This window comes from Lepidochelys kempii, chromosome 15 (genome assembly GCF_965140265.1).
Source record: "Lepidochelys kempii isolate rLepKem1 chromosome 15, rLepKem1.hap2, whole genome shotgun sequence".
NCBI classification, from domain to species: domain Eukaryota; kingdom Metazoa; phylum Chordata; order Testudines; family Cheloniidae; genus Lepidochelys; species Lepidochelys kempii.
In genome coordinates this window covers 20,986,155-21,010,456 of record NC_133270.1, presented here as the reverse complement: position 1 = coordinate 21,010,456, position 24,302 = coordinate 20,986,155, and the positions used below count along the sequence as shown (strand labels likewise).

At 40.1% G+C, this 24,302-nt stretch overlaps 1 protein-coding gene across 6 annotated transcripts in view; it reads left to right on the top strand.

Annotated features, from left to right (window-relative positions):
• Nucleotides 1-1,020: 1,020 nt before the first annotated feature.
• ADGRD1 (adhesion G protein-coupled receptor D1) overlaps nucleotides 1,021-24,302 on the top strand; it is a 247,263-nt gene continuing 223,981 nt past the window's right edge. For 4 of the 6 annotated variants that reach the window (XR_012155073.1, XM_073312939.1, XM_073312942.1 and 1 more), the window contains exons 1-6: nucleotides 1,021-1,656; nucleotides 1,746-1,782; nucleotides 8,237-8,320; nucleotides 10,571-10,666; nucleotides 13,297-13,419; nucleotides 23,813-23,989. Coding sequence is in view for 5 of the 6 variants with exons in the window: in XM_073312939.1 (XP_073169040.1) it covers nucleotides 1,591-1,656; nucleotides 1,746-1,782; nucleotides 8,237-8,320; nucleotides 10,571-10,666; nucleotides 13,297-13,419; nucleotides 23,813-23,989 (583 nt within the window). In the remaining variant the exon portion in view is untranslated. The remainder of the gene's footprint in view (nucleotides 1,657-1,745; nucleotides 1,783-8,236; nucleotides 8,321-10,570; nucleotides 10,667-13,296; nucleotides 13,420-23,812; nucleotides 23,990-24,302) is intronic. The other 2 variants (XM_073312940.1, XM_073312941.1) reach the window with 2 other exon arrangements.

Sequence of the window (24,302 nt, the reverse complement as noted above, 5' to 3'; positions counted from 1 at the left end):
TGTCATCTTTTCTCTGAGAAAAACACAGAATTTTAAAACACAATTCTGTGGAAATTTGTTTTTGAAACAAGACCATTTTTGCCCAAAAATGTGTAAAATGAAAATTTTGACCCATTCTAGTTACCAATGTTATGTTAAATACAAAATGACTGTTAGTGCACACAGTATAGGTTAGAGCAATGGTTCTCACACTTTTGTACTGGTGATCCCTTTCACCCAGCAAGCCTCTGAATGCGACCCCCCCCTATAAATTTAAAACACTTTTTTTTTATATTTAACACCCTTATAAATGCTGGAGGCGAAGCAGAATTTCGGGGGTGGAGGCTGACAGCTTGCAACTCCCCCACATAATAACCTTGTGACCCTCTGAGGGGTCATGACCCCCAGTTTGAGGAGCTCTGGGTTAGAATAAAACCGAGGATCTGAAAAAGGACTACTCAGGAAACCTGTTCAGTACAATTTATTCTATCAAAACTGAGGGTGAAGGGCTTGTGGCTAATGTACACAACTTGGCGTTAGAAGCGCTGGGTTCCATTTCCACATCTTCCATAACCTTCCTGTGTGACCTTGAGCAAATCAGTTAGACTCTCAGTGCCTTAATTTCCCTATTTATACACAGGGATAATAAAACTCCCCTATCTCTCAGGAGTGCTGTGAAGCTTAACCACCTTACATATACTAATGACTTTAGTTCCTCAGAGACAAAAGCTCTGGATAAATGCTAAGTATTATAATAAACGGTTTGTTGATTGTCTCACAAAACTTGTGCCCCAACCTATTTTATGGCTTTTAAGAATTTGAAATATTAATATTTGTACTGGCTTTGTTCCTTCTTTCAGTGTGCAAACTTGCAAGAAACAATTTGGGCAGTGGTTTCTTTAATCTGTTTTCTGAACTACATTGACTTATTTCCACATGTTGCTAGCAGGCTGGTGTTAGGACCCAGAAAGGAGACAGCAGCAACATGATATAAATAGAGTACGAGAATGGGACAAAGTTTGAGAAGAAAGCATGACATCACTCAGACTTTCTCTCCACCCAAAGAGATCTTGGATGAAGGTGCAAACGTGAGTCAGACAAGCAAGAAGTTCGCAACTCATTTCAATCCAGTTCCTATCCAGGAAATAGTGGGAGTTTGCCTTATGTACAATAAAGAGGTATTTTTTAATTGAAGAACCAAAACTGACTTCGGATCTTTCACAAAGTGAAAACAGTTGAAAGTAAAAGACAAGGATAGAAAGCAAAAGTTGAAAAATAAGATCTCTCTTTTTTGGCACCAACTGCAGAAGAATTGTATGCATTTTTTCTGTGGAACTGTACATTTTTGCAACTAATAGATTTCATCTTATAATTTTGCTCCAATCATAGTAATACATTTATGAATAACAAAAGGAATCCAAGTTTGAAGGAGGCAAATATTTCTGAAGGATCTGGAAGCATATTTTGCTGTCACTGAAGGAATGGACATCTTGAACCTGTGTGGAAAATGCCTCTTTTAAAAGAAAACAAAGTGGCAAAGGAAAATTTGTGTTTGTGATTGAAATCTCAAAGGAATTTGGTCTCAGTTGCACTTTTAACCTCGAAAAGACCATGAACAATTTGTTGTCTCTGCTCTGTCATTATTCCTTGCTGATTCTATTTCAGTCTAAATATCAGGTAATATTCTGAACATGATTAACATTAAGATTTATTTGGATTTCCTTTTAGTGATATGTTCACTTCACAATGTCTTGTTTTATGTGCAGGTGTATGGAAACAATTCACGACTATCCAAACACCCAGGTAAGAAATTTTTTGTTTTATCATTATTATTACTGTACGACCATCTTGTGCTTAATTGTTACAGTATGTTTACTAAAACTTTTGCTTTCTGATATGCACATCTCATTTTCTTACATGCATGAATAAGTACCGTGCTAAAATATAATGTAGGGCAATCAGTCTAGAATACTAGACTACCGTAATCTATTACAATTGCAGTTCTCACTACACTGACATTCTGCATAAACAAGTACAAAAGGAAATGCTGCTTGCATTTACACACACTAGTTTACAAACCATTGTGTTTTGAGACTCTGTTTACAACTTTTTGTTTTAACCTTGAGCTGCTCTTGGAATCGGCGCTGTGGTAGCATGCAGGACTTCAAATTCACTGACTTCTACCGCTAGAGATGCCAGTTTGTAAACTTTATGGTGCATTTGCATAGCTTCAGTCTTTCTTTCTTTCTTTTTATTTACAATTAAGTGTAATTTGCTCAGGACTGAACGTAAGCATGTTTTTCTTCTGAGCTCCAGTCATCTGTTTTCAATGCAAAAATCACTCTGACTAATTTTGTGTGTCTGTAACTGGAAAGATCTTCCATTCACACACACACACACAGTTTAACCTCATGGTGGTGTACAAGTACAACCTTACTCTTTAACCAATCCACAGACTGCCTTGTGCTTTTAATTCCTACCCGTACGTACGTACTTACAAAATTAAAATCCTGCTTCTAGCAAGAAAAGCTCTATGGTGCTATTGCAATATGTCTGTCCCACCCCCGCCTTGTTATCTCAGTCCTAATTACAGTATGCCTAAACTATTGCCCTTGCTCATGTGAGTTTCTTTTGTTTCTCCTTCGTCTAGCAAATGTTAATTCATGGCCTCAATTCCTATAGATAAGGCTGGTCAACCTTTAGCTGGTGAAGCAATATAAGAAACCTAGGTTTTAGCTCAACTTTATATATTGGGCAACCCGGTTATAGAACAGTTACAATTTTGTAGTTTGGAAACCTAGTATGGGGACGTAGCATCACCCGGATCCCTAAATCATACTATGGATTTGAACTATGTTGTAATTTGGTCTTCTGGCTTGGTTCTATGGATAGCATAGACAGATCCTTAATGGTGGTTACAAAACAAAAGGGATATCCAGGGAGCAGGTATAGTAGTGGTTTTCAAACTGTTAGAGCCCCCTCGGGATGGATTGGTCATCAGCTGGAGTGGCAGTGTGGCTTAATGCATAAGATGCTGGACTGGGAATCGGAAAGATCTGCATTCTAGTCCTGGCTCTGCCACTGGTCTGTTGTCTGATGCTAGGTAGGTCAGTTCCCCCTCTGTGTTTGTTTTCCCTCCCTAGGTTTGTCTGTTAGGACTGTAGGCTTTTGAGGTAGAGACTCTCCCGATGCGTTTGTAGAATGTCTTGCATAATGGGGCTCTGATCTCAGTTGGGGCCTCTAGGTGCTAGTGTAATACAGCTAACGATAATGAAGTGCCGTGTTGTGTCGCGGTTAGTTTTTTCTCTCTGGCTTTTTTGATTTTCTTTGGTAGCTCTGAATCCCTTTTCTCATTCCTCACTCATTTGAAAATTAAATTTTATTGGGAGTGGTAGATATCTGCGCAAAGCAGCATCGCAAACCAGTATGCACGCTCTATGCTTTGCCCGGTTTGCTGTCAAAAAAGAGTTGGAGCTGCTAGACTTCATGGGAAGCAGATAGAAAAATTGGGTCAGCATCATCTGCCCATGTAGAGTCTCCTGGTGCCCTGGAAAGCTGCTGCCCTCATTTCCTCTGGAGGGTGCTGGTGTATGCTCTTGGAAGACAGAACTAGGGCACATGCCAAAGCTTCAGGGACCCAAAGGAAAATAAGCCCCCTCCTAATCCTATACCTCATTCCCTTGGGATCCTTTTCACACCTAAACTCCCAGGAGGAGCAGGGGCTTTGGATGGTTGTTCAGGAAATTAGTTCAGATTACAAGAGTGCGTGTGTCTCTTGTGGTTTATCTTTCTGTCTCCCAGCTAGGTCATAGGTTTTGCAAGTATGCAAAGTAATATGTGTGGCACCATTTCACCTCATCCACACCTGTATCACTGTGTACCAATGACATGCTTCCTCAGGCTGTAGTTTCTTTGAGAGAGGTTCTCTGACCACTGCAAATGTTTCTAGGCAAGGAGGGCAGATGGGGATTCCAGTTTCTTGTATAATCAGTGGTGTTGGATGGATGGTTAAACAGGATAATACTTGGGCTGGCAGGTTAGGTGTGAAGCAGGGCTGCAGCAAATGAAGCTGCCTTAGTTACACAGGCCTAAATTTACCACTTCTGATTGTTGCACAACCCTCCCCTGCCTCTGCTGTGGTGTTTAGTAATCACATCAGCACGATTCCCTAATCCAAAAGAACCCTACAGTCTTCAACCATTACAGCTCTGAAATTGTGTCAAGGGGACAGAGAAGAGAGCAAAATCTAAAGCAAGACATTCTTTGTGCTGGCTACGGTTTCACGGAAGGGGTGGACAAAACCCTTCAAGTCTACAATGAAAATGAAAAAAAATCCCTGTGTCCAAAACCTGGGTCCATATGATGACAGAACCCCTGTAACACTGTCAAGGTGAATGGAGCTTTGGGGATGAGCTGCAAGTGGCAGGGAAAATCTGCTTGTGGTTTGTTTTTAACTTACACACCCAAGTTTTATAAGGTCTTTGGAATGTTTGGCTAGCGTACGTACTGTATGTTCATTTGGGCAAGTTCTGCACCCCTTTACTATGCTCACTCTGTTTTCAACTTGCCTTTCTGTTTCCCACCCCCTGTCCTTCCTTAGGTCCCTGAGAGATTGCTAGGGAACCTAAAGAAATTCTAGATGAGTGAGAGTTATTGACACCATGAAATTTATATGAGAGGGCCACACTAAATCATTCTGATACCCTTTTTTGGGATCAGTAGTAGTACTTTACTACTTGGGTAATCCCACTGAAGCCACTCCTTACCTTTGTGAGCTTCTCCTTATGTGAGCAGTCCTACTGGCTTACATGGAACTACTCTTGTTAATAAGAGTTGCAGGACCAAGTCTTCAACTGGGCCTCCAAAGTGCAGTCCAAACATAATAGCAAATATGCATCGCAATAATATATGTTAGTGTGTGTGTGTGTGTACACACATGTGAAAGGTAGGGAGGTAGGTTTTCTTGTAGTTGGCTTGTTTTGTTTTTCCTCTCTTTTACTCCTCTCTGCTGCTTTTTTGGCGGGGAAGAAATGAGGCAAGATGCTAACATGGAAAGGTTTAGCAGAAGTACTAGGTTTTGTGCAGGGAGCTGAAGAACGATAGGGCTATCATTTGGCAAGCAAGACCAGTGAGGGGGTTCTAGGCATGGAAGAAGATATAGTGACATGCATGGGACAAAGAGCAGTTGGGTAGGGGGTGTGAGTACATTCTAGGCATTTAGCCATTGAAGGTGACTGGAAGACAACAGTTTGTCTTGTAGCTGGTTTTGAAATTTGTTTTTGTTCTGCATTGGAAGGAAAGACTTTTGTGTGTTTTGCTCTATAGTCGGGTGGTTAGGGCACTGGCTTACGCTGTGGGACTTCTAGGTTCAAGTCCTGCCTTCCCTGAACCAGGCTAGTGTTTTTCATCCCAGATCACTCCGATACCAGCAGAGTAGGGACTCAAACCTTGATCGCTTGCGTCCCAGCTAACCAGCCAGCTATAGTCTCTCTCTCCCCCCCCTCCCCCTTCGCCACAACAGTTTATTGGAAACTGATAAGTCCCTGCAAAATGTTTCATCTTCAATGAAAGAGCATATGTTGTTGAAATTTCATTTTGGCAAAAATGTTCCAACCAGCTCTATTCCTGGTGTATCTGTTTTGTGGTTTAATAGAAGACTTGGCTCTCTGGTACTTCCAAACTAGCACAAAATTCAATTGAAAACACAACTGAAAAAATAGTAAAAAAAATGTAACCTCTGTAAATGCTGGATTTGTAGATGTCTTCCCCCACCCCACCCCACCCCACCCCACAAAAAAAGCATAAACAGATTAATTTATGCCAATAGAATTATTTGCCACCATGATGGACAAAAGAACCAACGCGCATTTGCAATAGCAAGAGGGTTTTACAGTATGACTGTTTCATTCTCCTACAACTTTCATTGCTCTGGTTGATTACACATTCTTTTCCAGCACAGCTTGCTAAATTAGTTATTCTAGGAATAAAAAAGTTTCTTACAAATAATAATATAACATAAAATACAATCTGTATTTGCCTTTATTATTAATGTTCAACCCTTAAAATAGAGCATTACCTTAACACGCCATTTAATTGCTCTGGCCAATCTGTTTCTGCTCCAGCTTGAGAATTCACATCTCCCTAAAGTGTTCTCTAGTTGACATCAATTAGATTCTCTAGATAAATCTGCCATTGGAAAATGGGAACCATCAGATGTTCTTCTTTTGTCAGCTTGTCCACCTGGAGCTCAGTGTAACCATCTGCAACTGAAGAAGACGTTTAGGGAAACAAAATGTTCCTATTAGCCATAAGATTTATTTTTCACTTTTTTGGGAAAAGAAGGTTCTGAAGAAATAGCAGCTGCTGCATCCAGAGCAGTTAACTATTTTCCAATGCCACTAAATATTCTGGGACCCAGTCAGGAAACTCCTTCCAGTGAAGAGTGTAGTTCTGACATCTTAACCTATGCACCTTCCCAAAATCCCCATGGCGTATCCCTTGCCTGTGTTTCTGCTGCTGGTTTCCACCTCCCTGGCTTGCCCCAAAACCTGGACAACATGGCCCCTGCAGAATCCATGCTTCCAGCAGTCAATTTACTGGGGTTGCTCAACACCCATCAGTAGAGGAAGGTCTTCACAGGCTAGAAGTGAAAACCAAACAGATCAGTATAGCCTCAAGGTGTGTTAACTTGTGCTGCCTTCCCCTGTGGGTTTTGGGGAGAGGGGAAGAGTCTTAAGGCACTCAGCTGCCTCTTCCATGCGCCCCTTGAATTCTGCAGAGCTGGAACACATGTGGAGAGGCTCCCACAGGTGTAAGAAAAGGAGAAAGGGTGCTGTAGAAAGGAAACTGCCATTCTGCACATTGCCCTGTATGACATTTGGGGCCCTCTCTGGATATTGTCCTTAAAATGATCTAAACATTGTGGCTTAAGCTTTATGGGTATGTGTGGGGGTGCATGAAATATAGAAATATTTTCCCTAATATCTAACCTAAATCTCCCTTGCTACTGATTTAGCCCATTACTTTGCGTCCTACCGTCAGTGAACATGGAGAACAACTAATCACTGTCCTCTTTATAACAGCACTTAATATATTTGAAGCCTTATCAGGTCCCCCATCAGTCGTCTTTTTCTCAAGACTAAACAAGCCCAGTTTTTTTTTTTTTAACTTTTGTTTCCTCATAGGTCAGGTTTTCTAAACTTCTTATCATTTTTTGTTGCTCTCATCTGGACTCTCCTGTTTGTCTACAAATTTTTCCGAAAGTGTGGTGCCCAGAACTGGAGATAATACTCCAGCTAAGGCCTTATCCGTGCAAACCATCTTCTGAGTCTGATATACAACACCCTGTTAGGCTAATATCATTCTGAGTTGTATTTTTTTGCAACTGCATCATATTGTTGGCTCATGTTCAACTTGTGATTCACTGTACCCTCAGGTCCTTTTCAGTAACCGATTACTGACTAGTCAGTTATTCTCCATTTTGTAGTTAGGAAGGGGGGAAAAATCAAATGCCCAAGTCTAGTACTTTGCACTTGGCTTTATTGAATGTCATCTTTTTAATTTCAGACCAATCCTCCTATTTGTAAAGATTGTTTTAAATTCTAACCCTGTCCTTCAAATGCTGGCAAATCCTCCCAGCTTGGTGTCATCCACAGATTTTATGAACATAATATCTTCTCCCTTATCCAAATCATTAAGCAAAACATTTAATAGTCATAGACCCAGCACAGATCTTTATGGGACCCCACTAGCTACATCCCCCCAATTTGACAGCGGACTGTTGATATGGTCTTTCAACCAGTTTTGCACCCACCTTATAGTAATTTCATCTAGACCACAGTTCCCTGATCTGCTTATGAGAATGTCATGCCAGACTATGTCAAAAGTCTTACTAAAATCAAGATAGACAATGTCCACAAGTTCCTCTCTAGCCACTAGGCCACAACCTGTTTCTACTGCAGCGAAGGTAGAGTAAGTACACAGCTTTTAAAAACAGGGGTCCCCTGCAATATGCGATCAGAAATCTTGTTGCATAACACATGGCTTTAATCCCCATTGCTATTTATTTATTTTGCTCTATTTCAAATGCTCGCTCCTTGTATGCACTGCATAGTTTACATAAAATGTTTTATTTTGCCTAACCATTTGATCCCCCTCTCTTTTTCTGGTTTCTACATTGAAGCATCTGTGGAGACTTGTTACACTTGACCTCGAATCCTGCATTTCTGACCTTTTAAAATTTGTGTTTCCTTGAAAGGGTTTGAAGTTTTACAGACAGCGTCCCACTACTGGCCCCTGGAAGATATGGACGGAATCCATGAGTTTCGGGATACAAATGGAGGTAGAAGCAGGACTTGTGACAATGACCGTAACATAAGTATTTGTGAGAGTCAGTAAGTAGCAAGGGAGTTGGAGATATGAAAGCTAAATAGATTAGAGCTAAAGCCATGGCAGCTGAGATCTAATTATTCATCAAACGTTTTGACAGTCCAAATGATTTTGCATTTCAAAGCTGTAATTTTTTTTTTCAAAGTATTCTCAGACATTTTATGAGCATCCTACACATTCTTACGGTTATGAAGAGAAATTGTTGTGTGTTCCAAAGTGTCATTAAAATCCTATTATTGTTAGTTGCTTTGCTGTATACTTGCCCATGCACAAATACACAGAGTGGGCGGGATTTTCACTAGTCCCAAAGGAGTTCGGTGTCATATTGATTTACAATGGAAGTTGAATGCTTAACTCCTGTAGGCCCTGGGCTAGATTCACAAAGGGACTTAGGTGTTGCGAAAACTAACCTGAAATGCAGCTCTTAATAATTAATAATAATTAATAAGAGCAAGAAATACACAGTTGAGGCTAGGAAGTGCTCTTTTTCAAAAGGAGTGATAACTGCTGAAATTCAGAAGCCATTTCAAGCATATTCAAATAGTTCAATTTATAGGGCCTGATCCTAGAAACGTTCACTCATGGTGAAAAGCACTTGCTCACATGAACGCTTCTATTGCAATCAGTGGGATGACCTGTATGAATAAGGATTACTCATGTCAGTGAAGGTTTCCAGGATTGGACCACAGTGTGTTTTCTGGAAGGGTGCCAAAAACATCAAAAAATGTTTGTTCTTTTGTGTGACTTTTTTTTTCTGATGTTGAATTCTTTCCTTAATGTTGTTGTAGATAATCCCTTTTCTTAGTTTGCAGTTGCTTATATTCTATCCTCCAATACATGCATATAATTCCCATTGGCTTCAATGGGAGTTGCATGCCTGCATCTGAAGGCTGATTCTGAGACACAAGAAAGGGTTTCTTTATTGCTGTATTCTACTGCAGGTTACCATTTTCCTGCTTTTTGATACCACTCTATGATTATGCAACTCTTTTATTCATTGCTAGAGTCTCTCATATTATTTTTTCCACTTGTAATTTCATGCAATTGTTTTCATCCCATGTTTCTTCTCATAAAACCTTGGAGCATCATAATCTTGTCCTTCATGTTAATCCATTTTATTTGTTGAAGTCATTGTGTGGCTGGAATCCAGTTTCATACCTCTCAACAGCTCACTGTTTTGGGAGTCAGTATCACCAAATTAGGTTATTTTTGTGCACTTTCCATACTGACTGGCTGTTATCTCGGGTCTATAGTGGTAATAGCCTAATGGCAGAACTGACTGAGGAAATTAAAGGGACATCACTGATTTGGAATCTAGTGAATTAAAAAAAATCTAAAGGGTTTAAAGGTATTTTCAGGTGCTGCATCTGAACCTTTGTCCCTCTGCTAACTTTTTTCCTGCAGTTTTACATTGATATTTTTCTATTTTAAAATACATTTTTTTTCTCTTCTTTTGCTATATGAAATACTCCACTGATTTTGGGACTGATTCAAAGTCAACAAATGTCTTTCAATTGACTTCAATGGGCTTTGAATCAAGTCTTAACTGTCCATGCAGGACAAACAGTGAAAATGACTGCATGCAAAATGCTGTCAAAAGTACAAAATAAGCAAATCAAAACAATAGAAATATGTTTTTCTCTAATAACTTTTATAATTTAGGGCTCTTAAAATTATATAGGTAAAATATCTGCAGACCAAAATATGATTTTTTTTTTTTGATGCTGTCGTTTTGAAGTTACTGATAATGTCATCTGCATGTCAGTTTCCCTTAGGCTTGGTCTACATACAGATTTTGAACCAGAATAACTATGTTGGTTTCAGGAGATGATTTTTTTTTTTTTTTTTTAAAACTGATATATTTATACCAATACATCCCCTAGTGTGGATGCAGTTATAGTGTTATTCCCTTGGGGAAGGGAAATAAACTACACTGGTGTAAAACATACAACTGTGTCTACGTTGCGGGCAGTTGTACCACTTTAACTATACTATCGTTAAAGTGGAACACCCTTTATGTGCAGACAAGCCCTTTGAGGGGAAAAAAAGATGGAGGATGTTATAGAATGCTAGAATGTTATAGTTTAAAGGGCCACTGAGTAACATTTGATCTGTGCTGTGTTGAGAGATATGGACTGGACAATTCATATTGATTTTGTGTTTGTTCATTGTTTTGCTTATTTTCTTTTGTTGTTCCACCCAGCTTTAAGAATCCACAACTTCACTGTGCTTCCTTCCCATAATTCTACCTTTGTATATACCAATGACTCTGCCTACTCTAACTTCTCTGCAACCGTAGGTGAGGATTCAAGTATTTTTTTTCTGCATTTGTCAAACTTGGACTAGTCTGATAATGTTGGGTTTGAAGTTAACACTGTTCGGTTCATTCTTAAATGATCCTCTGGAGTTTATGGGCCAAATTCTGTTCTCAGTTATGCTGGCATAAATCTGGAAAAACTGCTGTGATGCTATTTAGTAACTCTGGCTTTACAGTGATGTAAGCAAGCAGAATTTGGCTTGGCTATGTACTGATCATGCAGTTCTTGCTCATCTGAGTGGTTCTACTGGCTTCAATGGAACTACTCACATAACTAAGGAGAGTAGGGTTTGTCCTCAAAAGCCCAATAAACCCCAAAACCTTTGAGAGGAATTGTAAACATGGGCACTGAAAAAAAAATCAGTTGGCATGAAATTTCAATGTAATTTGAACTATCTGTTTAAAGGAGTTAAAAGTACTCTGTTTTTTATAAAGTTAAAAGAAAAAAGAGCTGTTTTTCTTCAATCTGTAGCCTTTAAAGTAACGTGTTAAAAAAAGAGAACCTTCAAACAATTCTGCAGGATGCAAGGGAAAATGGGAGCTACCCATCATGACATTTCTGATTAAAATAATAGAAAAAACAGGTGGAAGACATGCAGGTGTGTGTGGTGGGTGTTTTCATTTAAAACAACAACAACTGTTTTACGTCTACATCAGCCAATAGATCAAAGGGAGAATCAGCTGAGTGGAAAATGACTACCCCGGCAGGCACTTACGATAAAAACTTATTGGGAATCTTCGCTCACTTGCACCAGTATAAACCTGGATTCACTTCACAGAATTCAGTATGGTTTCTCTAAATTTATACTAATGTAACTGCAGTTGGAATCTGACCAGCTATCTACCTCAGAATTAGGTATCAATTTACAGCTGGTTGTTAGAAAAACATTTCTTGATTCACCCAGTAGATTTTGGGTGAATCAAGAAATGTTTTGGGCCAGATTCCCTGAAGGTGTCCTTTACACCTCCCTACACCAGCCTGTCCTCTTTGCCCCAGAGTGCGGAACCGGTTACTTGGCTGTTGGCTGCCCCACGTCTTGGTTTCAACTGAATATGGACAGCTTTAAGATTAGGCTCAAGAGACATAATATCCTCCAGTCACAGGGGGAATGCATATGTTGCACCATCTTTAGGGTGATAAAGCCCATTTCCTATAGCATACCTAGCCATCTCTCTGGATAAGTGTAGAGGGAAATGGGGCCATAGCCCTGCCTCTACATCTTTGGGGTGATTCAGGGGTGCCAGAGGGTCAAGACTCTGTATTCTCCTTGCGCATGGACTGTTATTGAGTTGGACCCAAGAACTGAGGGCACATATTAAAAAGGCTCCTTATGCCTTGGTCCTTCACCATGCATCTGTGCTAGGGCCATACACAATCTTTCCGTATCTCTATTGTTACATCCTGGTGATTGCAGATACCAACCATAGCCCTGTATCTGTATCTCTTAGCAGGAACAACACCAAATTACTCTTCCCACTGCCTGTCCATTGGACAACCCTAATCCTGAAAGTGCCTTTTTCAGAATGCAGTATTTTGGAGAAGACATAAAACAAAGATCCTGAATTCTCACTGTCATTATAGATCCATGGCACTGTTTGCAAAAGTGATGTTATTAACAGTACTGTCCAGGACAAATTCCAAATCAGGCAATTACATTCTTCCTCCCTAAACTGTAAATAAAGAAAATCCATGTGGTATTTTGTATCCTGCTGTATGAAGTGTTACTAAGAACTTGTCTTCAGTATTAAAAAACCTGCGTGTTTTACCTCTGGGTAACTAACGTGCATGAGTATCCTGAGGTAAAAACACAATGAAGTCAAAGCACTTCAGTTCTATTGCAAGGTAAATTTGCCAAGGTCCGCCCTATACCCAAGTCTGAGATTATCTGCGGCAAGTTTACCTCTTGATAAACCTAAAGTGCTGTGATTTTTACCTCTGGATAGCTCACCTCCATTAGTTAACCTGAGGTAAAAAACTGTGGGTTTTTTTTTAAAAGCAGTGAAGAAGATAGGCCCTAAGAAATCACAAGGAGTTACACATGATAAATGGAAACAGAGCCTTTTTGGATGCTAATAAAAAGTCATGCCCCTGGGTCTCTCAAAAGAACATACATGTATTTCTGCCTTCTTGCTAGAGTAGGTCTAATATCTTCCTTTAATATAGCCTTTTTGATCAAAAATGGTCAAAAAGCCATTTTCTAAAACAGAAATGTTTGTGGGAGGAAAAAATAAGTTTTTTGTCAAATTTTCTGAGGGGCGGGAGAGAAGAATTTCCTGATTAGCCAAAAATACCCTATAAAGTGCCGCTTGTTTTCAGAACTCTGGAATACATAAACTTCACTCAGACTATTTTCAAGTAGTAATTTCTGGCCATGCTGGTTCAGCTATACAAATGATTTAGTTGAACAGGGGATTGGGGAGGGCAGATCAATATCATTTTTACAGACTATAAATGATAAGACTGTAAGCTGTACCTTTCATTTATTTTATCCTGAAAAAGGGGGATAGAAAGATAAACATATTAAAAATGCTTGAGTCATTTGAGTCATGTCCCAAGAAGCTGTCAGTGCACGAGAATGTTAAAGGACTACATTTTAATTTTCCCTCCTTAGATATTGTAGAAGGAATGGTCAACAAAGGAATTTACCTCACTGAACCAAAAAGAGTTACCTTTCTCATCTTTGGAAACTCCCAAAACTCTTGCATTAGTAATCCAGAAATGTGTGGACCTGAAGGTGAGTGCTTTGCCATCATTATTACTATTTGTTTTTATTATGCTGTAATCCTATCAGATGTCATGAGCTAAGTAGAGTTGGGTCATATCTGTACTTGGATGACAGATCGTCTAGGATCCTCAAGGTACTCTATTTTTTAAAGCCATTTTTTGCTGAAAAAACTTTGTTAAAAACAGCTTTAATTATTACACAGGGAACACAAAGTTATGAGGTGTAAGTAGTTAACACAAGGTCCTTATTTTGCAAATGGAAGTTCTCTCTAAAGTTCTAATTTTTGGCTTTGCCAATTATTGAGTTAAAACAGTTTACAGCTAGATATGAAAAAAACCCACATAGATTTTTTTATTCACGCATACCAGTTTAAATTAGGAGTAATTCCACTCAAATCAATGGAATTAGACAGCATTTAACTGGTTATTGTGAGAGCAGAATCAGGCCTCCTGTGTTCCAAAACAATGTCCCTTAGCACAGAGAGAACAGAAATGATCCTGCAAGCACTGCAGCATATCAAACAGATGTGTTGTCTTGCTGGTTTCAAATTTAGGAGACTAGTGTATGAAGTCCCTTTACCAAAGGTTGCTGTTCAGATTTAGACGGGGGCTCTTCAGCATGCTAGTGACTAAGGACTTGGTATTATAGTCATGACAGTGAAGAGGAATTTTGCATTTATCATCACCGGGTGTAGGACTGGATCCTAAAGCTGTAGTACTGAGTTATGAAATTGACTACCTGTGATTTCTACAAAGCATCAGATGGGTCATTGCTGATTTTACTTATTAGCTAGAGTGCACTCGAGAGACAGGAATGGCATGATGCACAGAAAGTGCAGGAGTGTTCCAATTCATATTGCGAGTGTCACTTGATCAGTTCATGTGGAGAAGCCAAGACTCAGGAAAGGCTGTCTTGATTTACTTCTTGTTAGTGACTTGCAAAGGCTAGGAGACTGGCAGATAAATGTCCTTGGAGCGTTAGGGACTGTTCTCTGAAATAGGTCTAAAAACATGGTTTCCTTCCACCACTCTCACTTTGTCGTTTTGCCAGACCTAAAAAACCCGAACAAACACAAGGATTTTGCCTCCCCAGATGTTTTTTAGAATTAACTTGTGTATTTTTAAAAGCCTCTTTGTGAATCCTCCTAAATGCCAACAAAGGCTGTGTTAGATCTCACAAGCTATGAGCTGGATGTGGCCAGCTGGAATAGCATCTTGGATGGAATATGTCCAAGACGCTGCAGATACTGGTGCTGGCAATTAAAAAAGGTGGTATTCTTCCCTCTGAATAAGAGTCAAATCAATATCCCAACAGGACATTGCATGAGAGCTGGGTGAAATTTTTTGGACAAAACTTTTTTTTGGAGAAAAATGCAGATTTGGCAACACAAATTTTGTGATTTTTGTGTCCGTTTTGCCAAATTGTTTGTGGCAAAAAGGGGGGTGGAAGGGAGGAATCCTGTGAAGGCAAAGCGTTACATTTTGAAATTTTTAGAAATGACTTTTTTGTTTTGAGATTTCATTTGACAGGAAACTAATATTTTTCTGACTCTAAGTTCACCTGAAATTTCAAAAAAAATTTCAATTCAATTTGTCCCAAACCAATTTTTTCCCCTGATTGATTTTTTTTTTGAACTGCCAATGAACCAAAAAATCAGTTATTCACAGAGATCTGTATAGCACTGCTGCAGATGACTTCTTTAGGATGAGATGTAAAAACAAGGTCATATCCACTAATGATCCCAAAACACTTTTCAAAAGAATAAGGGTGTCCGTTAATAGGGATTCAAAGCGGTTAAGGGCAGGATAGCTTATACCAATTGCCAGTATGTTTAATTATCTTCCTATCTAAAGTTCTCTTTTGGCCACTTTCAGTGGATTTTCTTTTGTTTCTTGGCCCTATACAGTTGTGTTGTGTTGCTGGTGCTGCTAATGTGTACCGTTAGTCAATGGGAACTATTAACGGATTTCTGTGGGTGCAGAATAGGACCGCTAAATCTCACCCTGAACCTGGGATTTTGCTGGCAGGGGAAGTGAAGTTATCCCTGTAAGATATGTACTCAGGGCCCAATTCTGCACTTGGTTACACTGATGTAAATCCCCCTGAGCCAAACAGGCCACTGCAGTTGCCCGGAGCTGGGAAAGCTGGGTGAAATTCAATGGCCTGTGTTATACAGGTTAGTCCTAGATGATTAATGGTCCCTTCTGGCCTTAAAACCTGTAAGTCTCTGAATAAAGGGTTGTAAATAATATTTGTTGAGAATGTTGGCATTTTTTCCATGAGCAATTATCTCTGGATAAATAGTTTTATTATCCAGAGCACCTCCACAGAAGTCTATGACATTACTTTGGTTTTACACTGCATAAATGAGAGCAGAAGGTGGCCCATTGTTTGTAATCCCATAATGTGATCTGAGGTTTGTGCAAGGCCCTCTATTAAATGAACAAACAATAGTGACGCAAAGTAAACCAAAGCCAGGTTGAAACTTTGGGCCTGCTATGAGAGGCCCCTTATTTTTGCATTTCAGGGTAGTTCTGACCTCCCCTGTGTCCCCACCGAATACTGTGAATACCCCATCTTAAACTCTTGCGCTTCGATAAAAAGATGGACAACACAATTCCACATGGCGTCCTTAACTTGGTGCCGGTTATTGTGGGTTAGTCTCCATCCCCGGAATAACTAATAAAAATACCTCATAGGTTTAAAAGGGAAGAATTTACCCAAGGCAGCCTTGCCTAAAATCATGCAGCCTAGGTTTGGAGTCAAATGATTTTTTTTTATATATGTGTGTACAATATGCAAGATCAACTTCCATGGCTCATAGACACTGGAGAGGCTGCTACAGGCTTTGCTGTAGCTGCAAGCCATCAGCATTCTCAACCTCTTCCCCCTGCCTCTCCCCCCGCTGTGATATAACATTTAATTTTTTTTCTTTTGTATTTTGTTACTGGATTCAAAAAACTGTCAACAGGCAGCTAAAATATTTGCCAGATGTGTTATAGGGTTGGTTACACCAAGTGGGGTGTGGTTTAAATAAATACTACACAGACTGGGGGCCCAATCCAGGAGTTTTTACTCAGGCTAAACTGTCCTCTCTGCTTCCTTATCTCACTATCCACTGCTCCCTATGCCATGCTCCCTTCCTCTTATCTTTAGCAACACCTTTGTTTTCCTCATCTCTCCTCCCTTCCGCTTATTTTTCTCCCACAAATCCTATCTCTTCCTTTCCTCCCACCATATCACCGACCCCTTTTCTCTTAACTCTCCTCCAGTCCTCCTTCCCCCCCGCTCCCTGCACCTTCCAAATACTATCATTGGCAACTCCCATCACCCCCCCGCCCACCAAATCAGGAAAATTCAGGAGGATGCTAAAGGGGACGATTTCTCAGTAAGCTTTTTTCTCACTGATATTTCCCTGCATTCATTCCATCAGGTGCAGAGGGGATTGATTACTCCCCACAAAACAGGCTTCAGGCTTGCCTTCAGACCAGATGGATCTCCAAGGCTCTGCTTGGATCCCAGGGAATCAAGAGGGGGGCCAGGGACATTGTTCAAAGTTTCTCATGCCTCTCTGAGAATTCTGGGTGTCCAGACACCCTTCCCTACAACGGGGTGGGGGGAAATCTGTATGCAGCGCGCTTCCTCCATGCATGGGTCTAGGGGATATGATTCAGCCCGTAAATTATAAATACAGGGGAGAAAAAAAGATACAGAACCATTAGGATGGTGCCTAAATAACCAAAGGAAACCACATGATCTTTTGTGGTAGCCCTTGCCCCTCCTCTCTATCCTCCCTATTTCTGTTGTTTTAATTAGTAATGTTGGATGGGATATTCAGAAGCACTTGTCATTTGGAATGTAGACATGCCCTGGGAGCAAGGTTAAGCCAGTGCTGAGCACTCTTGAAAATCCCTCCCATTATTTCTATTCCAAGGGACAGATCCTAAACATAGTTTATTCATGTAGTAAGTACTATACGGCTGGTAATCTGATGGAAGTAATTTGGTAGTAAGTGTTCGTAGGAGCAGGCATTGGCTTTTAGTTTGCAAGCTCTTCAGGGCACAGGATGGTTTTTTATTGGTCTGTAAAGCACCTAGCATGCTTTGGGTCCAGCAGTGTTGCCAACTTGCATGATTTTTACCATGAGTCTTGCAATACTGGATGCTTTTCTTAAAGCCTGAGCTGCTGGAGTTGTGTGAATACAGTACATCAGAATCTCATATTTCATTATTTAAAAAAAAGTTCTAGCCTTTGAGGTTGAAGAGAAAAGCTTGAAAATGAGACTCCTAAAGGGTGAAACACTAGAAGGCAAATGAAAGAACCTCAAATTTTATTTTAACAAGTCTCTTGATTTTTTTTTTTTTTGAGGGTCTGGTCCTTATGACTTTTGAGTACCTGTGGCTGGCAATACTACCCATATCCTTTAAATCTACAGCATGCAAAGGCTTTATAAAAGTTGCAATACATTTCAGTGCTTCCTGAACATTAATTAAAAAAATACGCTTTGGAAAAATTATAAACTACAACACATGGTGGTTTTCATCTTTCGGTTGTTTTCACCCGTCTGTCCATCTATTGTTTGACTGTCTCCCCTAAGCAATTTTTTCCACTGAGAATATTTTAGAGCCCTCACAGTATGCTGATGCTGTAGAAGATTAAAATGACAAATAAAATTATGGTGCAAGTCACAAATTATCTGGTGCAATCAAGGTAATGATTTAGAGGAAAAGATTGAAAATGTTACATGAATGAACAAAACAACTGTAAGATTGATGAAAAATGCATTGAAACTGTAGGGATCAATGTGGAATGGTGCATGTGATTTTTACATGGTGTAACTTCTGCAATACCTAAACTTAATGGGTAAGTTAAGTGGCAGTGTTAATACTGGATTTAGTTGCTTTGTTAAGTTAGGCCATTCTTAAGTTACTGACAAGACATATGACAAGATTTTATTCATTCTGGCATGTATAGCAAATACTGTGTGTTACCACGTTTAAAAAATGGTAAAAATTCATACAACAGTCAATACTTAGTTGCTACCTGAAAATGGAAGAGTAGAGATTATTCAGTATTCTGCTGCAGGCATATTTCTTTACGCAATACCACATTTTATGTATATTTGTCATACCAGTGGGAAATAAAACCATCAGTAAATCACATTATTTCTATAACTATAGTATAATAATCAGAGTAAATTTTATTTTTTATGGTGCCATTCCCAGCACCTCACAAACAAGAACATTAAAACCATAAAATACTGAAATATTCAGAAGATAAAAATGTGAAGAGAAGAATCACATAAATAGTTAATATTGAACCACAGCAGTGGGTAAACAATCTTTTCTAAAGGAGAGGTCTTTGTGCCTCCCTTAAACTAAACTAAATCTCTGGCAGTGATAGGCTGTAATTCTGTCCAAAATGATATCTTTCTTAAGATACAATAAACGTCTCAGTGTGCATTGGTTATAGTTGTACGGATTTGCTTTTAAGTAGAGCTGGGTGGGAAATGGTTTTCCAGTCCCATGAAAATTTTTGAGATGTCAATTTTTTTTTTCCTGTCCTGAATCCAGAGGAAAAGTTTGACCTCTTGAACACTTTTTTTAAATGAAAAAACTTTGGGTTTGGGACAATCAGAACTTTTGATTTCAATTTTGTTTTTTTTTTAAATCCTTTTTTTGTCTTAATATACTAAAATTTTAAAAAAGAGAGTCCTTTTGACTCAAAAACCCAGAAGTTTCCAGTTTGAAAATGTCAAAATGAGATATTTGACAATTTTGCAACTTTTTCCAAACGTTATTCTAGTTGGGAGATTTGTCAAAAGTGACCCTGTTTTGCAAATGGTTTCGTTTTTGACAAATCAGCAATTTTCGGTGAAAAAATAGCTTGTTGAAAAATTCCTGACCAGTTCTATTTCTAAGTTTGCCCTAAATGTTGCACAAGAGAGTAATCCAAGTGCAGTTTCACAAGAGAAGGCCTTTCAGCGATCAGGTGGGAATGCAATAGGAAAGGTTGCAGTCAGCTAATATACCATACCTCAGATTAAAACGAAAAACGCCAACCTGACCATAATTGACCCCTAATCTTCTTAAATCAGACCCTGGACAAGAGCTGCCACATTTACACTGCACCTTGTCTCAGCCTGATGACACTTCTCTTCATCAAAATTTAGAGGCCTCAGGCAATTGTGTGCATCTGCCTTGGGTAGGTATGTAATCTCCATTATCCTAGTAATGGAGCGCCTCAGAATCTTTAACGTATTTATCCTCACAACACACCTGTGAAGCAGGGCAATACTAATATCCCCATTTTACAGATAGAGAATGGAGGCACAGGCTGACTAAGTGACTTGCCCAAGGTCACACAGAAAGTCTGTGGTGGAACAGGGACTTGGTCTTGGGTTCATGAGTTCCAGACTAGTGTCCTAACCACTGGACAATCCTCTCATCCCCTCTCCTCACCTCTCTCCTGCCAGAGCCTATCAATGTGAAGGAAAGTTTCTCTAAGATTGAATTTCTTACCATTCATAATACATTTGCTCAAGGAACATAGTTGGGGAAATGGAGAGTTGGAGACATAGACCGCTGGGTATTAGCAGCATTAACCTAAGCTGCACCTACACCAATGCATGACTCTTCTAATAACATTAGACACTATACCTGAGATTCTTAAAGCTGCCCCCTGGGATTTGGATGCCCAAATCCTATTAGTTGTAATGGGAATTGGGCATCCAAATTCTAAAAAAATCTCAGCCTATATTACACTGTAGGCTCCATCGCTCTACCCTTATTCCTGTGGGGCCCTGGCTAGTGCTGTGTGAATTCAGAATTTGTCCCAGGTCACCAAAAAGTTCATGGAGGTTTGTAAACCTGGGGCAGGACTGTGCAAACATTTAGTCCTTCCTCCCAGGAAATTTTGGGGTGGGATGGTGTTTTGATTTGGGGTTAAAACCATGCTAAACTCTACAGTGTTGGAGGAGTTTTGTCTGACCTTTTTTGGTTTATCCTAACTAAAATCTTAAAGGGGGAAGAAACAAACTTAGAGTAGGAGGACTTACATGACCTGAAATCAAGACGGGTTAGTGGAATTCCCAGATCCTTAAAGCTGATGACTATTGGTGCAGAACATAAGCAATAACCCAAATCTGTCTCAGGACTTGTCTATACAATAAGGTTGTGTGCACTATGCGGGTATGATTTCTAAACTGCACTAACATGTTGTGCATTAATTGGTCTTTGTAGACCCTGCTGGTTCTCTAGTGCGTTTTAACATAGTGCAGTACTACATTACATGACAGATGTTAATCGCATAGCTTAATGCACTAATGGAAGGCTGTCACATAGCACTGTACGGGCCCTGAATAAAATAGAATAGAAATGTTCCTGAGGACAGTAGTACACTTAGGTTTTGTTGTTTTTTGCCCCCCACTGTTGAGGTCATGAAACAACACATGAGAAGCAATGAAGGTGCATAAAAATGTAGGCACCTTCCTTAATGGTGAAGCTCTACTCTCATCTGAGCTGAGGACATTGTGAAGATTTTGGGTTTGATCTGGGGAAATCCTATGTACAATAAGCCTGTTGTAAATGACAAAGCTCTATAGTTCAACTTTCCCATTCCTTCCCCTCCTATCTATTTCTTTTCTTTTGTTTTATTTCACTGTGGAGGGGCTCCCTGCCTGGGGTTATTACAGACATCTGTCAAGACAGGATGTCATTTATATTTGACCATGAGGAATTTTTATATGCAGTCAAACTATATGGACAAAATTACTTTCCTAAATTCTAAGTGCATTTTTGTGATGAGATTTACAATGTGCTTATTTAGTTTCACTTTTAGGTTCATCATTTCAAAAAGCGATAAAGTGCATTTAAGGAGGATTTAAGGTTTTATTCTAAACTTCTGAGCTATAATTCTTCTTCATGGTGCTTATATGGCATATACTGGATGGTTCGGTAGTTCAGGTGTTAGCCTTGGACTAAGGAGACCTGGGAGTTCCCTACAATAGACACATAGCTGACCTCTGGGAAAATGTGTGGTAAGCCAAGGTGAAAGGACTATGATCTTTCACACTAAGCAGGGTCAGTACTTAGATGGCAGACATCCAAGGGAAACCCAAATCGGTATGGTGTTTTCAGCAGGTGACTCTATTTTCTCCGAGTTAGTATTGAATCAATGCCTCTGTCTTTTGTGAGAGTGCAGGGTCTTGCAGGAGCTGCTTTTCAGACAAGACATGAAACCAAAATCTGCTCTTGACTAGAGCTGTTCAAAACATTGGCATCAGATCTCAAAGTCAATTGAAATGAGCCTTGGGCTGGGGGTTAACTGCATTCAGAAGCTTTGGCTCGTGCTGACGGAGATTTGGCAAACACGGGCTGATGTTGTTCGCATACTGATCAATAGCTAGGAAGCTGGTGAGAGCCAGCTAATATTTTAGTGGTGGGGAAAATGACTCCTTTCTATATAAATGTGTAAGGCACATTGGGAATGATGCTTAGATGCTATGTAGTGCTGGGTGCCATTAAAAGGACCTATACAGACAGACAAAGATAGATTAAATAGAAAGGCAAAATATACAAACGCCCATATGACAACAGGAATATTAGGATTTTTGTAATAACTTGTCACTGGGTGCTCTGTTCCCCACTGGAGTACCTCCTTCTGGCCACATCTGGGATTACCTCTGCCAGTCCGACAACCCTTACTTCAGTAGCTTACTCCAGTCTAGCTCTTGCAGTCTCACTCCTTAGCTGCTCCTGCTTCGTGGCTTGGCCCACCAGCCAGCTCATTGTATTTTTCCCCTTCCTGGGTATCAAAGTCTCTTGAGACCCACTGTCCCAGGCAGTCTTTCTGTTCATTGCCCCTTAACGGCATCACTGCCCAATAAGGGAACCCAGGCCTGTCCTCTACATTGGGTTCCAGCCCAGGGACCCTACAACAAGCAGTCACAGTCTGCACTGTCCTAAACCTTACTGATGTATCGTTAGGTTACTTCCTATGTGGCCTTCTCTCACCCTGAGTGACTGCAGCCCCCTTCTACTGTCAGCTAGTGGGCTTTATCCAAGCCCCTCCTGTTCCTCTCCAGCTGAGCTTCATCTCTGATTAGTGCTCATTGCTCCCTGGTTTCTCTTCCAGGTGCAGCCTAGGTGGTTAATTGGCTCACCTACCCCCCTTAACCCCGTCATGCCTTCTGTGGGGTGCATACACCATCACAGAACTGTATGCAGGCAGCTGGTGGGGGAAAGAGGGCTTTTGAACACTGGAGTGGGTTGGGGTTTGCCTGAGCTTTCCCCAATACTAATAAGAATCAGGTAAACACCTATAAACATTCTATTGCACACCATCAGACTACCTGCTGGATTCAGACCTCAGCAGGGTTACTCTGGCATGTTGCTACTGGGTAGCCTAAAGTCCTGTTTTATTTAGGCAGCCTATCAATACTTGCCACTAACTATAACTAAAATAATCAAGGCAGATGTTTTCACTGCACACAGCAAGTTTCTTTCCAGTCCGGTATTTTGTTTGTGGGCACTCATCTTAGGTTTTATTCCTCTTAACACTTCATGCCATTATTCCCCAAGACCCATGTTTTTAGGAAGCAGTTAGTCTAGCCACTTTCTTTTTAATTGCTCCTGTCTGTCTGCTGAGCCTCTTTACTGCCATGCTGAGCTGTGAGGGATGCTTCCTTTGCTGTTTACAATTCAAGCAGCATTCCTAGGTCACCTTTATTAAAGAAACACAGCTATCATTGTGACAATTTGTGGAATTTTACAGTAGAAGAATATTCCAAAACCTTCCACTGAACTTAGTGGGACTAGTTGTGAGTGAAGCTACTCACGTGCAATTGTGCACCTGTAGTCAGGAGGGAATGCTTGATTTTTGTGCTGAGTTAAGAATCTCAGATTGGGGAAAAGAGAGGTTTCTGGTTATCGTTTGTAAAAGCTGGTATCCTTTCCTGTAAACCAGTATCCCTTCCCATCACATTGATGCTCTGGTCCCTGCAATAACCAGAGGGAAGAGCCATGATGATCATAGGATTACAGGTTCAACACCTGTAAGAACTATAGCATAACCAGCTCCTTATTTATATAAGATTTTTTTTAAAGTTTAAAAATATTAGTGTGGCTCATCTATTTTTTTAGTTATGACTAAAATGGGATACTTGGGTAGTAATGAGTATTATCATGTGCTTGGTATGTGCCAGTTTGTTACAAAACCAAGGGCAGATCCTTAGCTGGTGTAAATTGTCATCGCTCCATTGCTGTAAAAGTGCCCCACTGATGCCAGCATGAAGATCTGCCCCCACAAGCATATTCACTGTGTGTACTCTAGGATGTTTGATGCTTTTTAATCCCACCTGTTTCTCATTAGGCACATCTCTTCTCTCATTTGCTTCCATCAGGAGTAACATTTTCCTTTTTCTGGAAGACTCAGGAGCAGAAGGCTAACTTTCCCCCCGCCTATGGTGGACAGGTCATTTCCAGTGGTTTCAAAATCTGCTCAAGTGAAGATGAAGGCTCTCTGGAATTTTATGCCCGTGGGAATTCAATGAAGTGGGAGGCAAGCTTTAGTCCCCCAGGTAACGTTCAGTTTCACTGTTGAGGGTTCAGAATGGAAATAAAGTAGTGATGAGCACAGCTCCCTTATCTGGATAGAAAGAGAAGATGAGGAAATAGGTGGATTGATGAAGGGTGGATGGATGGGCTTTAATTCCCAAGAGAGAAAGCAGGTATTAGAACATCAGGGACTTTGTGCACAGCACAGTTACAGTTCATATCACCATCCAAGGGTCTAATCCTGCACTCCCCAGTCCCTATTGAAGTAAAATTCTTATTGACATCAGTGGAAGAATAGGGGTTTACCTGGTGTCATAAATATAAAGGGAAGGGCAA